General features: G+C 30.2%; 1 protein-coding gene across 1 annotated transcript; it reads left to right on the top strand.

Moving 5' to 3' along the window:
* The first annotated feature begins 8,138 nt into the window (after positions 1-8,138).
* Positions 8,139-9,797, top strand: LOC132607027 (probable glutathione S-transferase). Its single transcript, XM_060320812.1, has 2 exons — positions 8,139-8,606; positions 9,175-9,797. Exons 1-2 carry the CDS (start codon positions 8,298-8,300, stop codon positions 9,523-9,525), a joined length of 660 nt encoding a protein of 219 aa, XP_060176795.1. The 5' UTR covers positions 8,139-8,297; the 3' UTR covers positions 9,526-9,797.
* Positions 9,798-24,249: the final 14,452 nt, after the last annotated feature.

The following is a 24,249-nucleotide window of genomic DNA, read 5'->3' as shown; positions in this document are numbered from 1 at the left end:
CAACAATTCTCCATTCACGGCCTTTGGCAGGCAACTTCTGGAGGACTAAGCTTAACTTGTTCTGCACCAAGAAGTGAAGACCAACAAGTAGAGAAATTGATATCGTGTTGCTGCATTCCTAAGCAAATTAGTGTTTCTCTATTTATTTGTCTACTTATGTTGAGAATAACCTTGCTTTTAACATTATGTTGATATACGGAAGCACCATAATCGAAGTTATAAACACGACAACACATAAACATATCTCCTATGTGAATGGTGTTGGTCCTTTTACTTGTTATGGCATTATCGTCTTTCCGCTCGTTCTATTATATGTCTTTCTTAATAAGATCTTGAAGATTCTCATATAGGAAGGTCGAATAAAGAAGACAAAAATGACCCTCGTGAGGATACAAAGATATGCAGCGCAGGCAAATTAAAGCCGCAGGATTTAATAGATTATGATAGAAAAAGAAAACAAAGGAAATGAAAAAAAAAAAATTGTTAGTCACCATTTTGGTGGTTAGCATAGTTCCCAAGTTTTACAATCAGTCATCTTTGGTTAGATTCAATAATATCTTAGAGTCTGTGTTTATCAGTCAAGCAGATATTTCTATACATATCTCTTTTCCCGCTTCCCGCATTGCTGGTGTTATTCGAGCTGAAGTTGGCAGAGTTACCTATTTGAGTTACACATTTCTCGATCGAGGAATGGCATTAGTTTCCACATGTGTCACAGTTCTTCTAGACTAGATTCCTTATTTTATTTCATGATTCACTACAACATAAGGCATATATAGCTACGAAATCTTAGCTATGAATTTAAAAATTGTGGCTAATATCCACAAAAAATTGAATTCCATAGCTATTTACAAACTCGTAAAATATTTTAGCCACGGAAATTTAATTGACAAAGCTAATTTATCATTTTTGCTATGATTGCTAACCATCGTGGCAATACTTACCTAAATAGCTACAACTTTATTGCTATAGTAAAAATTTGTAGTTGATCATAAGTTTTTGCCACGAAATAGAAGTTACTGTAGCAATAGTCACCTTTTAGCCACAACAAATTATTTGAAACAGAATGTTGTAGCCAAATAGATGTTTTTGCTACAAGATATAAAAAATTGTGGCAATAGCTAAATGATATAACCACAGATCTTTTGCTATACTAAAAATTCATGGCTAATCTTAATTGTTGTCACAAGTTGAAATTTATTGTAGCAATAGTAACCTTTTAGCCACAATAAATTATTTGAAACTAAATGTTGTAGCTAAATATATACCTTGCTTCAAGGTATAAAAAATTGTGGAAATAGTTAAATCATATAGCTAGAGATCTTTTGCTATAGTAAAATTTCGTAGCTAATCATTAACTTTTACCACAGATTGAAACTTATTATAGCAATACTAACCTTTTAGACACAAAAAGTTATTGTAAAAAAATATTGTAGCTAAGCAATTATTTTTGCTTTGAGTACTAAAAATCCGTGGCAATAATCACCTTAATATCTGTAATTATTTATAATGACAAAATGATATAGCCACGGGTTTATTGTTGTGATAAAATTCGTAGCTAATCATTTTTTTTTTTTACTATGAGTTGAATTTTGGTGTAGCAATAGTAATCTTTTAGCCAAATTAAATTATTTGAAACAACATCTTGTAGCCAAATGAATTTTTTTTTAAGTTATATTTGAGAAAAAGTGAAAATAATTTGTTCAATAATTACAACTCTTTATCATGATAAAATGAATAACCACAAACTTAGAGTGACAATAAACTTCATATATCACTATAATTTTTTCTGTACACGTGAGGTTACCATTGCAATAATAGTATTTAAACCAAACTAAATTAACTTTAATAAATTACTAATATGTTTGCAACGACTACGAAAATCATGATAAGAGATGGTCTAACAAGGTTAAGTTATGAAAAGAAATTAAATATAAAGTTAGATTTTTCCTAAAAGATAGAAAAGTTATTGTATATAGATTAAAGAATCAATTAATATTCAAATAAAAAGAATAAAATGAAAAAAGTAATCTTCATTAATAGATCATTTGTATACTTGCTTGTAGGATGTTCATGGGTCGGTTTGTGTCGATTTTTGATTAAGATTAAAATAAAATCAATTTAGTCGATTATTAAAACCAAATCAAATCAAATATACTACAAATTCATCGGTTTGATTGTTTGGTTCGACTTGGTTCGATTTTCCGATTATAAGAAATCTAATGTGATTTCTCTCTCTTTTTTTTTCTTACTATTAGAAAAGACTCTTTCATTCTTTTCCAACTTATAATCTGTTATTACTCTTTTATTGTGGGAGCTATAATTTTCTTGGATTATGGAGAAAATATTTTAAGATCCATAAGCTTTAATCAAGTAAAGTTTATAAAAAAAAATACAATCTTTTGGATTAAAGGCGCAAGAACAGCACGAAAGTCGTTGCTTCTTAGGACATATCTGTTTTCTTGCATAGCCTGTTAATTTTCTTCCTGTTGCAGGTCGTCGATACGATAAGTTGAATTACCTTATTATAAGTTTGGATTCATGAATGCCTTTTAAGAAATGGGTTTAAGGTGTAAAATTCATTGGCCTATTAGAGATAAAGAAACGTTTCATGAAAAAGTAAATAAAGTATTTAAAATATCAAAATTAATGTATTGTATATGTATAATTATACAAATTGTGTATATAATTTTTTAGTTTGGCTCGATTTTTTCTTCGGTTCGCTTTTAATAAATCCAATCCAAATCAAATATTATTGATGTTTTAAAATTTAAAACCAAACCTAAAAAACTCTCGATTTATTTAATCGGTTTTGTTCGATTTTAGTTTTGATTGATTATTAACCAAACTCTAAATAATGTCACAATAATTTTTATGATTATAGTGATATTTATGTATATTTGGTATTTTATTATTTTTCAAATAGAGTAATTAATTTTGTGTGATCACCTAATTTCAAACAGTGTATATTCATATTGAACATTTAATAGTTGCAGTTGATTTTTTCCATTTACTTAATGATAATTATATATTCAATAATTATTCTTTTCGTAGGTAATTTCTTTATCATAATCGCTACTTATAGTACATAACTTATACGTATATAACACAAGCAAAAGAAAGCTAAAATATATAAAATAAAAAAGGAAAGGCAAAGAAAGAGGCGTATTGGCCAAACAATAAACTCCTAAAACCTAAAGCTTATTCTTCTAATTACTTCACTCTCCGTCCGCAACAACCCTCCCACTTTTCCATTCCTTTCTTCAATCATCGTTAGCGAATAATTCTCGAAAAAGAAGAACAAGAAAGACAAAGATGTCAACCCCACGACATGTATATTAATGGTATATTCATGGTGTTATATTTTAGGGTTTTAAAATCTCCTGACACCTGTGACTTAAGTTTTTGGGTTCATGTTTTGCGGATATAGCTATTCCATAGATATTGTGCATTTATAGTGGATGTGGATTTAAATATTTTATAGTTGTAATATATTGAGAGGAACCATAGTTTATCAACTTTTAGAATGAGGTGACATTACAAAATTGAAATTTCACATATATATCTAAGTAGATAGTATATAAATGTGTGTGTGAATAAAAAACTTCATTAGTCTAATGGCTTTAATTGTAAAAACCTTAAAGTTGAACCATCAAATTTAATTCTCCGATTCACTTCATTGCACTTATACGGTTCAACCTTACTATCCTTAATTTTTGGTTAAAATTACGGTTCTTACTTCGATTGCAAGCCTACTTAATCGATCAAAATTCATACTTCTTTTGTGCTTTGCATTGTCCGTTTTGTCATGTGTTAAAAGTTTTACTAAAAGAATTATCAAGACATATCTATTCTGTTCCTGGAATTCTATTAATATTTTCACTAGTCATATTTGCATCTTTGTAGTAAATAATTTGTACCTATTAAGAATATTTAGAAGATTAGTTATTTCTGCTTCCTTATGTTAAAATATTTTACTATTGATAGGTAATTTTTCTGGAATTGGAGCAGAAATGACAAGCTAAATTGACGTCGATCAAGCTAATTAAGGTGCAGTTTGAGACCGTGGGATGAGAGAAAGGAGAAAAAGGAGAAGATTATGCGGCTTTGAATTTCAAATGAGATGGTGTCAAGAAAAATTGTGTATTGTGAATGTTTTGAAATTGAAATATACAATTATGTGTAACTCGGAATCTGTTTTGGCATATAAAATATTTTGATTCTTAGCTACATTATAATTCTTGCTCTTCAATTTGTAACAATAAAATTTTTGAATTTGCAGTTAAAGGTATATACAATTGTCACGTAACAATAAATTTTTGAAATCGAAGCTAAATGTATATACAATATCCACATAACAAGAACATGGCTATATATTTTCACTTTTCGTAGCAAAATCAAGAAAAACTTAGCTATGGTTCCATACATTTCATGGCAAAATGTATGGCTTCTTAGCTACAATATGAAAATATTTGTGGCAAATACTTCAATTTATAGTTATGAAAGTTTTAATTCGTAGCCAACTACGAGTACTATCGCTACGAGATTAAGCTATATAAATAGCCACAAAATTTGAGTTTGCATGACAAATAAATTAAATCTTTTGCTACAATATAATATTTTGTGGCAACGATAAGAAGATAGCTACAACGTTTATGTGTCATGGCAAAAGAATAAAATTATTTGCTATAAGTACATATTCCGTGGCAAAAAAGTTTTATTATCACAGCTACAAACAAAAAAAATCGTAGCTATAAGTATCGATCCTTAGCCACAGATTATGTAAAGTCCGTAGCTAATCTTTAGCTACACTACATTTTGCTACGAATGCTACGGAAGAAAAATTTGTGGCTAAAGTATTTAGCCACAGAAAATTTCATGTTTAGCTACGTTGTATTTCGTAGCTGTATATGTGTAATGTTGTAGTGATTTTATTCTTCTCAAGAAAATAGATTTATACTAAAATAATATATTACATGAATGGAAAAGACAAAGAAAACATTTTTTTGACAAAAATTGATCACGTGCAATGCATGTGCATATTTTTCTTCTTCATAGTTGATTATAAGATTTTAATTACATTCCTCTTCTGAAAATAGACAAAAGGCGACGTAGCCTTAAAAAAAGATTATGCACAATGGACAAAAGCTATTTATTTTGTTCTCTGTGATTGTTGATAGACAGTTAACTTAACAAACTAGTCAGAAAGTGATGTAGCGTTAAAACCCTTTATGAACGAAACAAGACATGACTTAATTTACCAAACCAACTGCTCACATTCACCACAAATCATCCTTGCATACACATAAGTTCTCTATAATATTACGGAGTTGATAATTCTATTCTTATTGACTCTTCTTTGCCTCCAGTTACCGGCTAGGCCAACTATTAGGTTATGCAACATGTCCTCCACGGCTTTTTACTATCTGTAGCATTGAAAATACCTATAACAACAAAACTGATCGATAATTTCCATCCATGAACTTTGGCCGACAATTATTGGATGACTAAGCTTAACTTGTTCTCCACCTAAAAGTAAACAAAGAGCGGTGGAAGAGAATAAAGTGTTGCGCCCATTCTTTTCTTTCATAGCTGGAGCAAATGGAAGGAGAAATCATGCAAGCCGAAGAATTTGACAGGTGCCAGTTGGCGTGTGCGTGTGCGCACACATATCATGAATATAAATTTCTTTTACAAAAAGAGTCACGTGCAATGCACGTGTAGCCTTTTTTTTTTTATCGTTGATTTTAAAATATCTATTAAATTTCTTTCCTGCAACATCTGACATTATTAAGATGTATTCTCAAACAACTCTACCAGAGTGAAGTGTATGAGAATTACCAATATTTCAAATTGGTTAATTCGTAATCACAAGGTAAGCGGATAGCACATTTTGTTTACACAACGGTTCAAACTCAATTTCTTCCTCTTCTAAAACCTAGGAAATCATATAAATCCAAATCGAATCAATCTATTTTATCTCTAAGAAGTCTAAATTTTACCATGTAACACCTTATTGATGTAACTTGTAAGTATCAGGATACAGATGGATATCTTTCACTTATCTGTCTCAATTTATGTGACTATTTTTCTTATTGAAAGTTAATTTGATTAATCTTTTAAATCAAATTGGATTATATCAACTCAATATTCTAAAATAAAAATTTAGATATTCAAAAGTTTTACCAAAAATACTACTCCAAAAGTTGCAAGTTTTTCATGTTAATATGATGAAAAAATACATTTGAAAAAATTGCTCAAAGTTCACATAATTTAAATCTTGAAAAAAAATATCACATAAATTGAAGCAGAAAGTGTATTTTTATGTAGGTGTTCTGACTTTTTTTGGTTTTGGGTTTCACAATAACAATGCCTAAACTTACGTAATTATTTGTTAGAATCATCGGTATTCTTTCTCCTTATGTTTTTGTTTTTTTTAGAGTATTTAATGGATTTAAGTGACTTCGAAAATGGTGGAATTACTTAGAGAGGAATGAGAGAACGAATTAATTTTATAGAGTAAGAATGTTAGAAATAGAAGATTAGAAATAGAAGATTTAGGCGAGAAATATTAAGGACTTCCAGTGAATGAAAATATTAAGGTAGGGATGAAACACATTTGTTGAGCAAATAAATAAAGCATCTGTGTAAGGAAATAAAAATGAAGAAGATAGAGAATTTGGAAAGCAACTGGACCCAAAAAAAATGGAAAAGGAAAGAAATAGAGAGAGAAATAGGGCATCTGGGACTTTGGTCCATTTTTTATGACAGTGGGACCTAAAAGTCCACTTGGCAAAGTATGAGAGGTACCTCATACAAGTTTTGTCTGCCACCTAAATAGCTGTGCCTCTTACACAATAAATTTTTTCCAACGTCTCCATGAACATCAGCATGGAAGATAACGACCTTATCATGTACTCCCTTCATTTCATATTAAGTGATCTTTTAGATTTTTTGTTTTATTTTAAAATAAATGACACTTTAATTTTAAAAAAAAAAAATTATTCTTTTAAATTTATTCTTATTTATAATATAAAAAATATTAAATAATTTTTCTTTTTCTAAGCATTAATTAGGAATAAGTTAATAAAAATACTCATAATTTTCTAGGAGTAAATAATTTTTTACAAAATGTGTATAAGCTAAAAAAGTCACTTATTATGAAATAGAGGGAGTATAAAGTAACGTTAAAGATGATTGTGTTGACCAACAATTGTAAAAAAAAAACAAAAAAAAATACTAGTAGTACATACTATAGTCTTTTATTGGATATAATAATTAACCAAATCAACCGGAGTCGTTGTTGTTGCAGTGCACTCACGTAAATTACAACTGTGTAAGTTTAATTAGTACAAGAAATATGTGGAAGATCAAGCAAGTATAGTGAATGCTGCGACCTTTGTTTATCTGATTACTTTTTTTCAACAATCCAGCCTCCACGGCAATATTGTTTACTTAATCGGCAAAACCAAACTAAAGAAATAATAACCTTTGCGACTCAATTTATGTGATGTGTGTATTAGACACACGATTTTTTTTTTAAAATAAAGAAAGGTTTTTAAATTTTGTGCTTTAAAATAACTATGAATATTTGTGTTTCTAGTAAATCATCTTATTAAACCATAAAAATGAAGAAAATAAAATATCCAAAAAAGAATATAGCCACTAGAGAAAGATTCAACAATGATTATATAAAAAAAATTTATTAGAGATAGGATATTTTACTCAATAACTCATAAGCTCTTAAGTCTCACTACAAGAAAATAAGTGATAGAGCAGTCCTGATACTATTTATAGTACTACAAAATTTAATTAGACTACGAACTAGAAAATTTATTTCAATATAAATTTAACTAATAAATTTTAACTTGACATGAATTTAAAATTAAATTATTTTAAAATATATTAAAAAAAAATCTATTCGGACGGACCAAAAAATGAAAATATCACATGGACTGAGTGTTAAGTGTGCAATAACTTTTACCCAACAAAAAAAGTGTACAACATCAATGAACAAGTCGTGTGTTTCTAGAATTTTCTAGATTCGTCAAAAGTAGTCAGCAATGGTTTGATAATGAATAGAAGCTTCCACGACTTTGGATTAAGTCGTTGCCGCAAATGAATACATTTCATCAGTTATCATCAAAGTGTCGAACAAGAAATTTATTCGATTGGCACCTAAGAAATTTCTTGTGATTTTTCTAGCTATAAAGGAACACCTAAAAATCCAATATACCAACATAACAAGATCTTCAACACAATACAAGTTGTGAGAGTTAGAAGTTCATTGTAAGAATATGTCAGGAGTGAAATTGCTTGGTGTTAGTGGGAGCCCTTTTAGTCGTAGAATTGAATGGGCTTTGAAGATTAAGGGAGTAGAATATGAGTTTATAGAAGAAGATTTACAAAACAAGAGCCCTTTGCTTCTTGAATCTAATCCTATTCATAAGAAAATCCCAGTGTTGTTTCATAATGGCAAACCCATTGTTGAGTCACTTGTTATTATTGAGTATATTGATGAGGCCTTTGAAGGGCCTTGTATATTGCCTAAAGACCCTTATGAGAGAGCAATTGCACGTTTCTGGTCTAAGTTCCTCGATGAAAAGGTAAGCTCAATTCTTCCTCGCTCTATTATGTAAATAGCAATAGCCTATTTTATATTATAGACATATTGAAGAATTTACTTAAAAATAGCCTGCAGATGTATAATATATGTATAATTGTATATAATTAATGTATAATCTATGTATACCAGCTAAGAAAAATAATCGATGAATTCGATTATCTATTTGTGTAAATATCTCATGTTGTGTTTGGCACTAAGAAATTAAAGTCATTAGGATGATCATTCAATTTTTACTTCGTTCATAGAATTAATTAAACTACTTTTGTAAAGAAAAAGTCACTAAGTTTATTTGAGCGTTACAAGAGTTGCTAAACTATAATTTTTGTGACCAAAAACTTACAATACTTTGCTCGATACTTAGACAAAGTTGATTGGCTTTTCGGTTACAGAATTTATTAATGACTTTTTGTTAAACTCAAACGCAATTATAAGTATTATTACTAATCTTTAATAGTTTAATACTCAAATTTTCTTGACTAAAAATGATTTCAGTCAAGCACACACTAGCTCAAACTTTTCAAAGCTTAAAATTTTCTACATTTTCTCAGTGCTTGCCAGCAGCATGGAAAGCTTTGTGGAGCAAAGGAGAAGAAAAAGATAAAGAGGAAGCTTATGAAGTCTTTAAAGTTCTCAATAATGAACTCAAGGACAAGAAGTTTTTTGGTGGAGACAAAATTGGATTTGTTGACATAGCAGCCAATTTTATCGGATTTTGGATAGGAATTATTGAAGAAGCCACTGGGATTGTTCTGGTGACAAGTGAAAAATTTCCACATTTATGCGCGTGGAGAGATGATTATTGCAGCCATGTTAAGGAAAATATGCCTAACAGAGAAATGTTGCTCGGTTATTTCAAGGCTCGAGCTGAAGCTGCGTCTACTGCAACTGCTCCCAAATGAACATTTAAATCCAATTTCCTATATTTCATTTTAAGATCTTTTTTGAGGCAGTAAAAATGTTATTTAGAGAAATATATCTAGCTAGGTTTCATGGAATAAGGCTTGTCAAAGAAAAATAAAGTGCTCTTAAGTTAGGTGATGTATTTTTTTTAAAGAGACTTTTTATATGATTGTAATATACGTATTGCTGTTGGAGATCTTATCTATAAGCAATTTGCATAAGTTGGATAAGGATCCGGAAGAATTATAAGGAGGTTCTTGGGTTATTTCAACTGCAAAGTAAAGAGATGTACGAGGGAAAATTAGAGATGCTAGATTGCTAACTAGTAAGAAAGGTGTACCTTACCATCCTACTTAACAATCTTATAATTATGCTACCCAAGATTTTAAGTATGTAACGAATGCATCTGCCATGGCTTTTTACCAATTGAAGATATTATTGGAGCGTTTTCGATGATTTTCTTTAAACAACTGTATCTCCCAACTCCCAGTAAGGTTGCCTTTGATTACCTGACTAGTGACTAGCTAAAAACTGATGTGCCATGACGCGAGTTACTAGATTCAGCTGAACTAAAGAGATCAAAGATCGATAGCCAGTCCTCTTGGGCGGCCGTGAGTGTTATGTAAAAAGGATCAAGGAGGATTCTATCCTAATGGAGGAGGAGTAGAAGCTCGCTTTGGGGGCGGAATCAAATGATTACGAGATAAACAATGAGGAACGAACAGAATTAGATACCCTGGTAATCCATGTCGTAAACGATGAGTGTTCGCCTTTGGTCTATGCGGAAACGGTATATCGACCTCTGACACCATAACCAGATTTTGAATGATACTCATGGATGTTGATGATGAGGGCCCTTTCGAGTTTTGATTTCTCAATTTATAATTTGTACATATTAAATAAATTTTTAAAATAAATATAAAATTTGGATCAAAGTTATTAAAGTCGAACATGCAAATTCGACCTCTGCCTCTAAGTCGATTTGATGGTTATCCTCTTCTCTTTCAAAATTAGAAATTGAAATGTTGCCCCAAAATATATAGCATTAGTTAGGTATGTGACTCAATGGTCCCTGCAAATCATATACTCCTTTTCATCTTTGCTGGACTAATTAAGCAGATTGCTGTATTATCTGGAAACAGCTAAGAGAGAAATCTCACTAGTGATCATGTGGTGGAAGATTAAACTAAGAAACAAGCATATGCGTGACTTCAAAATTGGATTCGAAATCTATCTTAATTATCTGACCTACCCCAGTGGTATCCATAATATTCACCTATGTCTATATGGGGTCAAAACTCCAAAGGCATCTACCTAATTGAACAATGAGCAATAGTCATAATATACAAGAATCATATATATAGGTGGGATCAAGAATCGATATATAGCAACCGGCATAGCAATAGCATACTAACTGGTCCGTTTAGGGCAAAATGATGATGATATATCACTAAGAATTGAAGTAATACTAATGGATCTTCGTCTTTAGTCCAAATATTGATTAGTTAGCTCTTCTAGGATGGAGGTTCAAAATGACTAGACTTGAATATTTGCTTCTTTTTTTCCTTTCTATTTCGCTGATTTTTTAACAAGGCAATATCTACTGATTGGTGCGAACTGCGAAGCCGCAGAACGAAATGAAAAAAATTAGACTGAAACGAAAAGAGAGACAAAGCAAATCAGATCATATGCATGTGTCCATGACAGACAGGCATGTTTAGAACAGAAAATAAACTACAGCAAAAAAGCGAAAAAAGGGACATCGTTATTTATTTAATTTAAGAATCCATGATAATACGTCCTGTGTGGGGCTATTTATGGACAACCAATGTTTATTTATTTCTACACAAAAAGTCGGTTTTGTGTGGGACATTCAAATAGAGATCCTATAATCTATAAACTCTCAACTTGGAGAAAAACCGGGAAAGTATTCTCAATGATACATCAAATATCTTTTGACTTGGCCCTACAGTAGATAAGTTGTCACGAATTCACACAATAATTAAGCAAGACAGTTTAATCAATTGTAATAAGTGGAAGCTAAGCATGTTGACTTACTTTACTCCTTTCATACGCCCTCCGTTTCATAATAAATGTTAACTTAGCAAAAAAAAAAAAAATCTCATAATAAGTGTTATCTTAAAAAATCAAGACATAAATTAACTAATTTTTTTCAATTTTACTCTTAGATAAAAAGAAAAGTTAAAGTAACATCTAAGTGATCATTGAAAAAGCTACATAATAACTTGGTATTGTTGAATTCCCAATGTCAAAAGGTTCACTACTTGTGCATGCTCTAATCAAGAGGAAAAGTAATTTATTTTTATTTTGTAGGATAATTTTGTAAACTTCACATTGCATTATTGATATTTTAATATGGATGTTTTTTGCTAAGATGACACTTATTATGGGACCGAAGGCGAAAAAAAAAGGGAAAAAGAGATGGAGAAAAGTAAAAAGTGAGGTGGTGGTAAGATGCAAGCAAAGCTTAGGAACACTAATAGACCCCTAAAGATAATTAGAAAGAAGGGGATCTTCATAAAATTTAATCGTCTGCCAGAATAATAGTTGATAAATGTATATGTTTGTATATTAATGTATATATACATATAATATGCTTAATATATAATTATAACTATTGTATATATGGTTATCAGTTGTAATTATTTTTTAAAACGACCAAATGTACAATTTTTCAAAACAAAACTCTTCTGCTGCTAATAAATTTCTTCCTTCTTTGTAGAAATTAGAAAACATAAAGGAACAAGAAAGAAAAGTATTTAGTGTCAGTCTGTCAGAGTGCACCTGAAAACTGGATTCCACTCAGTATTCCCCACCATCAGGGCTTGGGATCATAAATCTTGAACATGCATATATGCTTTTGGTCAAAATTTTGGCCCATAGGTTTTATTTTCCCTTCATTTCTTTTCTTTGCTTTCCACCAAATACCCCAAATATAATAATCATGTTAGTGACCTTTGTCACTCTAATCCTTGCGTTTAACATGGACATAATCCCTTTTTGTCTGTCTGCTTAGTCATTCCATTAGGGTCTGCTGTTCTTCTATGTCCATTACTATTACAATATTACTTAATCAGAGGATCCACTACATTAAGCCTCAGATCAACCTATTCTTGATTTATTATTGTTTTTGTTGCTGATTTCCCATCCAGTGTCCGGGATCAGCATTGGGGTCCGATTAAATTCAGATTCGCGCCGGAAAGTCTCACATTAGGATTAAAGCACTCCATAACAAAGGATCCTCTGTATCAAGGGACTCGAACTCGAAACCTCTGGTTAAGGACGGATGAGTATACTTACCACTCCACCACAACCCTTATTGGTCTTGATTTACCATTCGATATTTCTCAGATTCATCGACACGATTAATCAGATTTGCACAGAATAGGGTAATGGCGCAGAGCTAAGAGAGCCGAGGTTAGTTCAACTAAATCTTCTTCGCCTGAAAATTATAATCCGTAAATAAAGTAAAAAATAATATTTTTATTATGAACTATTGAATCTCCTTGACATAAAATATTATTCTAGTGTTGTGATAAAGTGGTTCAAAAATTGTCTTAGCTTACAAGGTAGAATACTAGGTGTGACACTCTAATATTTATTTTGAATCTCTTTGTATGAACACCTTGTTTCACCATTGGAGTAGATTTTATTAAAAGGGAACACGCTTCTTACCAGGTGTTTATTCATTGTCAGAACCCTAACTCGAGATCTCAGAACCAATTTAGAGAGACAAAACAATAAACTTTAAATACTATTACGCATAGCATATCTTATCCTATGTAATAAGAGATCATGTCCGTAAATACAAAATTATAATATTGAATTGATATTTAATTTGAACTTGCATATAAGTGGAAACGAGGAAAAAAATCCTTATCTTTAGCATAAGTGTGAGGTTATACTGCTTGTCTTAGCTAAGGTGTGAAATGTGCAGCAGGTTTGTGTCTTATCCAAAACCATGCCAAACAACTATAAGAAGCAATGTGGACAGAAAAAGCAAGAAAATAGCAGCAGAGTGTTTCGCCACAATAAAACAATTGAAACAGAGAATTCCCATGCGCTCTCTGTCTTTAATTAAAGCACAGACAAACCAGTAGTACCTCAGCGTAGCTTGTGTACACATTTTGCTAATAAACGAATAAAATTAAAAATAGAGAATTTTCTCATTCTTGGCTATTTCTGCAAATATAGCCTATTAGTCAAATTTCTAAGGCTCTTTTAAGGTCCACATGGGGAAACCTGACTAATGGGGACTTAAGATAAGGACTTTGGTTGTCTAAATTTTAAGTTAGGGACCTTTATTTGGATGTGATTCAACTTCGACTAACAAGTCCAAATTTCATAAGTTGACTAAGTCAAAGTGCAAACTTCTGTTAAGAAGCATCAAACGACAGAGTTGTTCCAAGTTTATTGTGACTAAACAAAAGATACCTAAGAAGAGAATGGTCATATTTTTCCTTTGAGATGACTCAAGTTATCCGGGATATTCAGTTCAAATTAAAAGAACACCATACAAAATTAGTTCAATTACCAAAAGAAAAAAAAAATACAAAATTAAAATTAGGGAAAAGGGTCAAAAATGCCCCTCCACTTTGGAAAAAAGGGCTAAAAATATCCTCCGTTACAAATTTGGGTAAAAAATACCCCTCCTGTCATTAAAGTTTTCAAATATGTGTCTTAACGAAAATCCCCAAATCCCACAAAATAACTCAATTTCATTTTTAAACCCGTTCCATTTAAACTCAGCTCAACTACATAAAAAACCTATATGCGACCAACTTGTTCGCGAGTCCTACATCGGGAGCCACTAGGTACAGGAGGGGGTAACTCATATGGGTTATTTATTTAGTTGGGTCGGATTTAAAAATGAAGTTGGGTTGTTTTGGAGATTTCCGTTAAGACAGGGATATTTTAATGACGGGACGAGTATTTTTGACCCAAATTTATAATGGAGAATATTTTATTTTTGACCCTTTTCACTTAAAATTATTACTTCAGGTTTCAAAATCTATACATTTGGTATAGTGCGGACTGTGGACTAAACCAGAAACTAAAATAGTCGTAATATAAATTATATGTTATTTGCCTAAATGACTAAAGCAATCCGTAATAACTTAATGGAAATTTCTTTCATCACAGAAGAATAACAAGTATGTACCCAAAAACAAAATTACTTACAAGTAGAAGTAGGTATGGAATAAAATTATCCCATAGAGGATTTTAATTCACACCAAACGCTACCCCACCTATTGCATTTCTCACAAGTCACAAACCCAACCAAGAATGCCAAAAGTTTTGGGGAAATGATAGTTAAAAGATTACACGACAAACATTTAGATTGTATTTATGATACATAGCTATAGTTTTAAGTACAAAACATAGTTACATTTTGGGTTTTATAAAAAATACACAATACGCGTGTGTAACTGTATGCGTTAATACAACTCTTTCATGTGATTTTAGTTGATACAGTATGTGCTGATACAGCTGATACCCGCCGCCTAATACAGCTTTTTTGCTGATTAAGTTGATACCCACCTAACATTGCAATTATATCTACGTTTCGTAATTACGTTGTAATATTTATGAAAATTTTCTCTATTTTCTTTAAATGGAAGGATTGGGCTGGGCAGACAGTTGAATGGAAAAAAAAGCCCGCAAATGAGCAAACGGTGGGCCATGACAGTTGGAATATTGGAGGGAAACCCGTGAAGAATCTATGAACGTTGAATTCAAGTCCCCATTGCAAATTGTAGAGAGAGATTTGATTTAGATAAGAGTGTTCTACTTTTGTATGAAAATGACATGTAGGGTTGTAATTTCAGAGGCAAAGGATCAAAACTCTTTCTTTCGGCGCCAAAAGAATATTGAATATGAATCTCCTCGTGATAACGAAAACTCACTATCAAACAGTTGGTCCTATTTTACGTATTAGAAGTTTGTTTGATTCGGGTGACTTGGAAATGAATTGGTCATTCGGGTGACAAAGAGGATGCTTGACGAAGTTCATAAGTTGATCAAAGTAAATTATAAATATTTTTGTTTTATCTTTTAATAAATACCAAAAATGCTTATAAGTCAAAGTTGGTCATTCTTAACTTATCGTTTTACAATAAAATTACCTTAACATTGATATTTCAAATCATTTTAACAAAAAATGCTTAACTTTTATAAATACAATAATGTTTATTATCAAATTCAACACTTCAATCTATTCAAACACATAACCACTTATTAAAATCAACACCAATACCTAAATATAATTTTTAACACTTGATACTTAATGCTACGTATTTTTTAAACGGGCTCTAAAGTAATATATGAGGCTTTAGACTACGGCAAAGGAACATGGAAAGTTATTTTCTATTCTTTGATCTCTGTCCTTTTCACTTTAAATCAGATCATAGGAATGATGGAAAAGTTGTTGGCCAACACAGGCCGTCCCACTTTGTTTTGAGGAAACAACATATAGTATATAGTTGATAATACAGCACGGAATATTTGTTTTGTAATCTAATGGCATCTTAAGGAATTGTCTTAAATGGCATCTATTTTTGACTCTCAACGACAAACGTTTTTCTTCATCAATTAGGTCACATAGTTTACTGTTGTTGTACGCTATTTTGGGGCTAGTTCATTTCTGGACAAGTTCAAAACGGCAGAAAATCAAGAATAAAGCTCATTTTATAAGCGCCTGTTGGCTCCATCTAAATTTTCCCAACATTATACTAACGAGAAGTGCTACTATTTAATTATGGTCCAGCCTCCGTTTCATTTTATTTGATGATATTTGATTGAATACATCATTTAAAAATATTTTTTAACTTATCAAATATATTAGTGGTAGTGGAAAATAACAAAAACAATACCCTGTGTGTTCTATTTATTTCAAAAAGAATAAAGAATGTGGTAAATTTTGATGGTGACAGTGCACATATATAATAAGATGAATATTTGCCCGTGGTAATGAAACTATTGTTTAGTAAATGGCTTTCCTTTTATTTTCTTGCAGTTCACGAACCTTTAGACCATGATCTAAAAGTTTCTTTTGATCAAACTGAGATTTTTATTCAGTATAATACTTCCTCCGTCTCAATCTATATGATATAATTTTACTAGACACATAGTTTAAAAATAAAGGAAAACTTTTGAAACTTTCGGTCGGAAACAAGTCATAGATATTTGTGTGATCGCGAATCATTTCATTAAGGGTAAAAGGGTAAGTTTTGAGTTAAATTCTTATTTAAATATAAAAACATATCATCTTTTTTAACATATTAAAAAGAAAAACGTATCACATAAATTGATAATTAAAAAGAAAAGCGTATCACATAAATTGAAAATTAAAAAGAAAAGCGCATCACATAAATTGAAACAGATGAAGTATTTATTTATAAGGTTAAGCAATATGAGAGCAAATATTAGACACAAAGATCTAATGTTATCCTGAAAATAATCACAAATAATATAGTTACACAATTTTTCAAACGAATAAATTTTACAAAAAAGAATATTAGCGTAAATGAGTGAATAAAAGGCGGGATATTTGTGTCCACTCAGAAAAAGGCGGGAAATAAGCGCTGGTTGTGCCTCGTTATGAAAATGACGTGGCCGTATACATAGCAAGTAAAGACGGCTACTAACCCTAACGAAAATATCGGTTTTGACCTAACTATAGATTTCAATAGTTGAGATCCTTTGCTCACTTGTGGTAGGAACTCCAATATTCAAGAATTCAAATTTTATATTTGTGTATTTGAAAAAGAAAATACTCCCATTCCAATTTACATGACTTAATTTGACTGAACACGAAATTTAAGGAATAAAAAGAGTGTTTTGAGTCTTGTGGTCTTAAATTAAATATGTGTATAATGTAGTAAAATTTATTTTGAATCTTGTGGTTTTAAACTTGCGGATATTTGAATATTAACTTAATAAATATAGAAAGAAACACTTTTTTTTTTAACATACCAAAAAGAAAAGTAAGACACTTAAATTGAGACGGAGAAAGTACTTTGTTTACACGTTAGGAGTGAGTTTCACCATCCATTTATAACATCTTATAGCTAAACGTTCCAACGTTTCGATTAACTTATTATAGGTAAATGCAGAGGCGGATCCAAGATTTAAATTTTATGGGTTCAATTTTAAGATTTTTAGCATTGAACTCATTATATTTATAAAGTTAGGGGTTCATATCTACAATTTATTGCAATTTTAATAATTTTTTACACATAAATTTAGACTTCGCGTCGAAAGTTTGGGGTTCATTTAAACCCCTACCCAGTGGCGGATCCAGAATTTAAGGGTCGTGGGTGCAACTAAAAGATAACTATATTTAATATTGTTATTACCAAAAATGAAATATTGACCAACAGGTTCGAACACGGGTCCCCTTCCACCCAAGCCTTTAAGTTCCACTTGGAAATCAAAGCACTCAGTTGTCTTATTCATTTCCAGGGTGTTTTTTTAACCTTTATACCCAAATTTCATATATTTCTTATATAACTATACCTAATCTACGTTGGATTTAACGGGTGCTGGAGCACCACGAAAAAGCACATAGGTCCGCCCCTGCCCCTACCTTGTAGGCTAGATACGCCTCTGGGTAAATGATTGGAGTGAACATGTATATATTAATTAACCATGGTTACATAATAATCGTATATTGTGACCACATAGCATTCATCCATTGATTTCGTATAAATATCGATTGTGTGAAAGTTTTTACCGATTTTCTTTTAGTTTGTAGTTTAAAAGGAAATTTAATACGTATCTTTTTGGAATACCTTCGACTGTGACTAAATTTAAAAATTTATAAAGTTGTGATGGAGGGAGTAATAGATATTTTTACTAGCTCTGTAATAAAATGCATATTGTGTGAAAATCATGGCATTGGAGCCATAAAGGTAAAGTGCGCATAAATAGCCTTTCTTTTATGATTCTTAGAGCCCGTTTGGATTGGCTTATAAGTTAGCTTATAAGTTGTTTTCAGCTTTTTTGAGTGTTTGGCTGGCCAGCTTAAAGTCATTTTATGCTTAAAATAAGCTCAAAAAAATAATTGGACCCATTTGACTTAGTTTATCTAAAGCAGCTTATAAGCTGAAAACAGCTTATAAGCCAAAAAAAATAAGTTGGACTACCCCAACTTATTTTTTTCAGCTTATAAGCTGCAAACAGCTTTAAGCTGTAAGCCAATCCAAACGGGCTCTTAAGTTAATATGGTTAGCTTCTTAAATTTTGATTTAATGGTTATGTAGTTTGAACGTAGGTAAGAATAAACGAACGGGTGCGGCTATTTGGCATAATAAAAAATGACACAACTTGGCACAACCCTATTAAAAAGTCCTAATTACCCTTAATGAAGATTTGGCTCCAATAGGTAGTATTTCCCTGCAAAATGTTTTCCTCCAAGATAATGCAATTATTACACATAGCATGCTTAACCTTTTAATTCTTCCAACACCTAGAACCTATAAATTTATCTTGGATAAAGATTCACTTCAATTTTTTTTCCCTCTAATATTTTTATATAATTTATACATACATCTAATTTAGTTGTTTGGTCAACCTATATATATGGTCTATCAATACAAACTACAAATTAATGTACCCTATAAATATCTTTTAAACAATAGAAAACAAGTCCTAAATTACATACAAAAATTGTCTAATTTTTTGACGAAATTGCATTTATTTTGTTTAAAAAATTATTGAATTGAATCAAAACTTAGTAAAATATTTACTCAATCCTATATAATATTTAGCTAAATTGGAGTAATTCAACATTTCAATTACAGTCAATCATAGTGTTGATTGCTTGTTTCATCCAGTTTTTGTCATTTTTTTAAAAATTGATTGAATTAAATCAAAACTTTCTAATTGTTCCTCAATTTTATATAATACTTATCTAAATTCTTGCTAGAATAAATCTTTAATTCAAAGTCAACAATAGCGTGACTACTTTTTTTTTTTTGGTAACTAAAGATTTTTATTTACCGAGTGGGAATTACAAGCTCAGAGTAAAAGAAACGTAGGACTGGACAACAAGCCCCAGCCTTACGAACCAACTAGTCACCACAACCAAACAACCAGTATTATTCTAATATTCCTTGCTACACAATAGGGTAATAGTCTAGCTCTTCTAGTTTTCTAGCTAACATTGTTTGCTTTGATCCTCGACAGTGTACCTCCGGAACAATTTGGCGAATCAATGTTGTGACAGCTCTTCATTTTCTTTGGAAGACTCTATTATTCCTCTCTTGCCATATATAATATATGCTTCCAGCCAGTGTCATCATGTAAACCTCAGCATTCACATTCCTTCCTCGAGCATGAGTTTCTGGCTTTCTGCCCACTGTTGTTCTTGCTGCCAATTCATGGCTTGGCTTGAAGTACCTTGCCACCTGAGTAGAGTGTTCCAAACCAATTTTGAAAATGAGCAGGTAAAGAATAGGTGCTCACAGTTTTCATTCTGAACGTCAGTGTGACTACTTGTTAAACTCGCTATTTAAAAAAAATGATTGAAGTAAATCGAAATGTGCTAATTGTTATTCAATTCTATCTAATACTTAGCTAAATTGAGATAATTCAATATTTCCTGTAAAGTCAACTCGGTGTTGACTAATTGTTACATTCACTATTTTTGTATTTTCTTAAATTGATTGAATTAAATCAGTACTTACAAAATATTTATTCGATCTAATCATATCTAATGCTTAACAAATTGAGATAATTCAATGTTTTAATTAAAGTCAATCACAATATCAACTACTTGTTACATCCATCATTTTTTTTAAAAGTTGATTGAATTAAATTAAAAGCCGATAATTATTAGTCAATCATATCTAATACTTAGCTAATTTGAGATAATTTAATATTTCAATTAGAGTCAACCATAGTGTTGACTGCTTGTTACATCTTTTTAAAAAAAAAATGATGGAAGTAAATCAAAACTTGCTAATTGGTACACAAATTTATCTAACTCTTAGAAAAACTAAGATAATTCAACATTTCAATTAAAGCCAATCATAGTGTTGACTACTTGTTATATCTACTTATTTAATAAAAAACATGATTGAATTGAATCAACACTTGGGAAAACTTTTACTTAATAATGGTTGATGCTTAGCTAAATTGAGATAATTCAACTTCAATCAAAGTCATAAATTGAGATAATTCAACTTCAATCAAAGTCAACCATAGTGTTGACTACTTGTTACGTCTCTTCGTATCGTTTCAATTTTATCAAATGTCTACGAAGAGACACTACTTGTTACATCGTCTATTTTAAAAAAAAAAAATGCTAATTGTTATTCAATCATATCTACTTAACTAAATTGAGATAATTTAATATTGCAATTAAAATCAACCATAGTATTGACTACTTGTTACATCCATATTTTTAAAAAATAATTGACTTAAATAAAAAATTGTTAATTGTTACTCAATCATATCTAATACTTTCCTAAACTGAGCTAATTAAATATTTCAATCAAAACCAATCATTATCATAGTGTTAACTACTCGTTATATCCACTATTTTTGTTTAAATTGAATGAATTAGATATGAACTTCCTAATTATCACTCAATTCTATTTAATAATTAACTAACTAAGACAATTCATATTTCAATTAAAGTCAACGATAGTATTGACTACTTGTTACATCTACTTTTTTTTAGTTGATTGAATTAAATCAAAAGTTGCTAATTGTTACTCAATCACATACTTAGCTAAATTGAAGCAGTTCAATGTTTCAATTAAAGTCAACTATAATGTTGACTACGTGTTACATTCACTATTTATTGATTGAATTAGATTTAAACTTACTAATTGCTACTCAATTCTATCTAATACTTAGTTAAATTGAGATAATTTTTATGTTTTAATTAAAGTTAATCATAGTGTTGACTACTAGTTATATTCATTATTTTTGTTTAGATTGATTAAATTAAATCAAAACTTGTCAATTGTTACTCAATTTTGTTTAATACTTGACTAATTAAGATCGTTCAATTTTTCAATTCAAGTCAACCATATATTGACTACTTGATGTGTCTTCTTTTTTATTAAAAAAAATTGATTGAATTAAATCAAGAGTTGCTAATTGTTACTCAATCCCATATAATGCTTAGCTAAATTGAAGCAATTCAATATTTCAATTAAAATCAACCATAGTGTTGACTACTTGTTACATCTACATTTTTTGTTTAAATTGATTGAATTAGATCTAAACTTGGTCATTGTTACTCAATTCTATTTTATACTTATCTAATTGAGATAATTCAATGTTTCAATTAAAGTCAACCATAGTATTGACTATTTGTTACATCTACTTTTTTTTTTTAAATGATTGAAATAAATCAGAAGTTGCAAATTGTTACTCAATCCTATATAATACTTAGCTAAATTGAAGGAATTCAACGTTTCAATGAAAGTCGACCATAGTGTCGACTACTCATTACAATCCTTTATTTTTGTTTAAATTGATTGAATTAGATCTAAACTTACTAATTGCTACTCAATTCTATTTAATACTTAACTAATTGAGATAATTCTATGTTTCAATTAAAGTCAACCATAGTATTGACTACTTGCTACATCTACTTTTGAAAAAATGATTGAATTAAATCAAAAGTTGCTAATTGTTATTCAATCCTATATAATACTTAGCTAAATTGAAGCAATTCAATATTTCAATTAAAGTTAATTGTAATGTTGACTACTTGTTACTTCCATTGTTTTGTTGATTGAATTAGATATAAACTTACTAATTGCTACTCAATTCTATCTAATACTCAGCTAAATTGATATAATTCATTGTTTCAATTAAAATCAACTGTAGTGTTGCCTACTTGTTACATCTACTTTTTTTTATAAAAAATTGATTGAATTAAATCTAAAGTGGCTCATTCTTACTTTTTTCCATTTAATACTTAACTACTTGAGATAATTCAATGTTTCAGTTAAAGTCAACCATAGTATTGATAATTACATATACTTTTTTCTTTTAAAATTGATAGAATTAAATCAAAGCGGCTAATTGTTACTCAATCTTATATAATGCTTAGGTGAATTGAAGCAATTCAATATTTCAATCAAAGTCAATCATAGTGTTGAGTACTTGTTACATCCACTGTTTTATTGATTAAATTAGATCTAAATTTACTAATTGCTACTTAATTCTATCTAATACTTAGCTAAGTTGAGATAATTCAATGTTTTAATTAAAGTCAACCGTAGTGTTGACAAACTCTTACATCGACTTTTTTTTTTTTTTTTTTTTTTAAATTGATGAAATTGAATCAAAAGTTATCAACTTGTTTTACGTAATCTTATATAATACTTAGCTAAATTGAATCAATCCTATATTTTAATTTAAATCAACCATAGTGTTGAACACTTATTACATCCACTATTAAAAAAAAAAACGTTATTGAATTAAATCAACACTTGCTAATTATTACTCAAATATATCTAATCTTAGCTAAATTGCGATAATTTAATATTTCAGTTAAAGTCAACTAGCTGTGGCAGTAATGGCTACGCCCTCAGGCCTCTGTGTAGAGAGAGAAGAGAACGTTAGGTTTTAGATTAGATTATGTTTTAGTTGATTCATTTTTTCGTCTCAACCATAGTGTTGACTACTTGTTACATACAATTTTTAAAAATTGACGAAATTAAATCAACACTTAGCAATTTTCTTTACTCAATCCTAATCTAATCTTAGTTAATTTTCCCTAATTCAATTTTGAATCGACCCATAAAACAAAACAGGCAAAAACATCAATTTTCAAAAAAAAAAAAAAAAAAACAAAGAATTTTAATCAGAATAAAAAAAATGAAATCTATACCCTTCTGTTATATTGACCATCAGTCTTATTAGCCGGTACAAAGTTAGTGAAAAACATCTTATCACCACTACGATTATTATAAGAAGGAAGAAGAAATTCCTTATCCATTGGATTGAGCTTGAATTTTTTCAACATGTCAACAATATGTTACATATGATAATTATCTAATTCACGCAATGAAGATATTTTTGGAGTCATATTTTTTTTTTTTTAAAAATAGGCATGTTCTCAGTCGTAAAACGGCATATCAATGCAATTGTTATTTTTATGAACGTGTGTTTGTGTATTCCAAAATATAATATTATCATTCAAAACTAGAAAATATAAATCTCAATTTGCTGAAGCAAAAAAAATAAAAAAAAATAGACATGCTAATATGTACTTGGAATAGGTGCATTGCACGTTTTTTCTTGTTGAATGTTATTCGGAAGAAAAAAGTAATTATGATCTTGAAGAAAGAGAGATTAAAATTTGAATATTGGGACACCCTCAAAGACCATGTGAAATTACATTAATACCTTAAGAAAGTGGAGTTGTTCCAAGTTGTGCCCTTTGTGGTTGTGCCAAATATATTTTTCCTAAACGAATACTACTCAGGTAACAATTGCGAAGTTGTCTCAAAGGTGCAATAAGCGCATTTAAAGTTTCAATATGATATTCATTAGATTAATTTAATATTTATGATGTGTTAGACACAGAGTATAATTTATGGTATTGCTTTAAATTGGATGACTTTTAATATGCCAAGAGAGGACATGCAAAGAATGTTCTTTGATCATCTTTTCAGCTTGGACCACTTTTTGTCTGATGAGTGATGAGTCCAATATAATTTTCCCCTCTTAAA

This window comes from Lycium barbarum, chromosome 8 (genome assembly GCF_019175385.1).
Source record: "Lycium barbarum isolate Lr01 chromosome 8, ASM1917538v2, whole genome shotgun sequence".
Classification (NCBI taxonomy): domain Eukaryota; kingdom Viridiplantae; phylum Streptophyta; class Magnoliopsida; order Solanales; family Solanaceae; genus Lycium; species Lycium barbarum.
Note: the sequence above shows the minus strand (reverse complement) of the source record. Positions and strands in the feature narration are given on the sequence as shown.

Coding starts and splice junctions, on each gene's coding strand:
- LOC132607027 (XM_060320812.1), top strand. CDS start 8,298: ATGTCAGGAGTGAAATTGCTTGGTGTTAGTGGGAGCCCTTTTAGTCGT. Junction 8,607..9,174: donor CTAAGTTCCTCGATGAAAAG/GTAAGCTCAATT, acceptor ACATTTTCTCAG/TGCTTGCCAGCAGCATGGAA.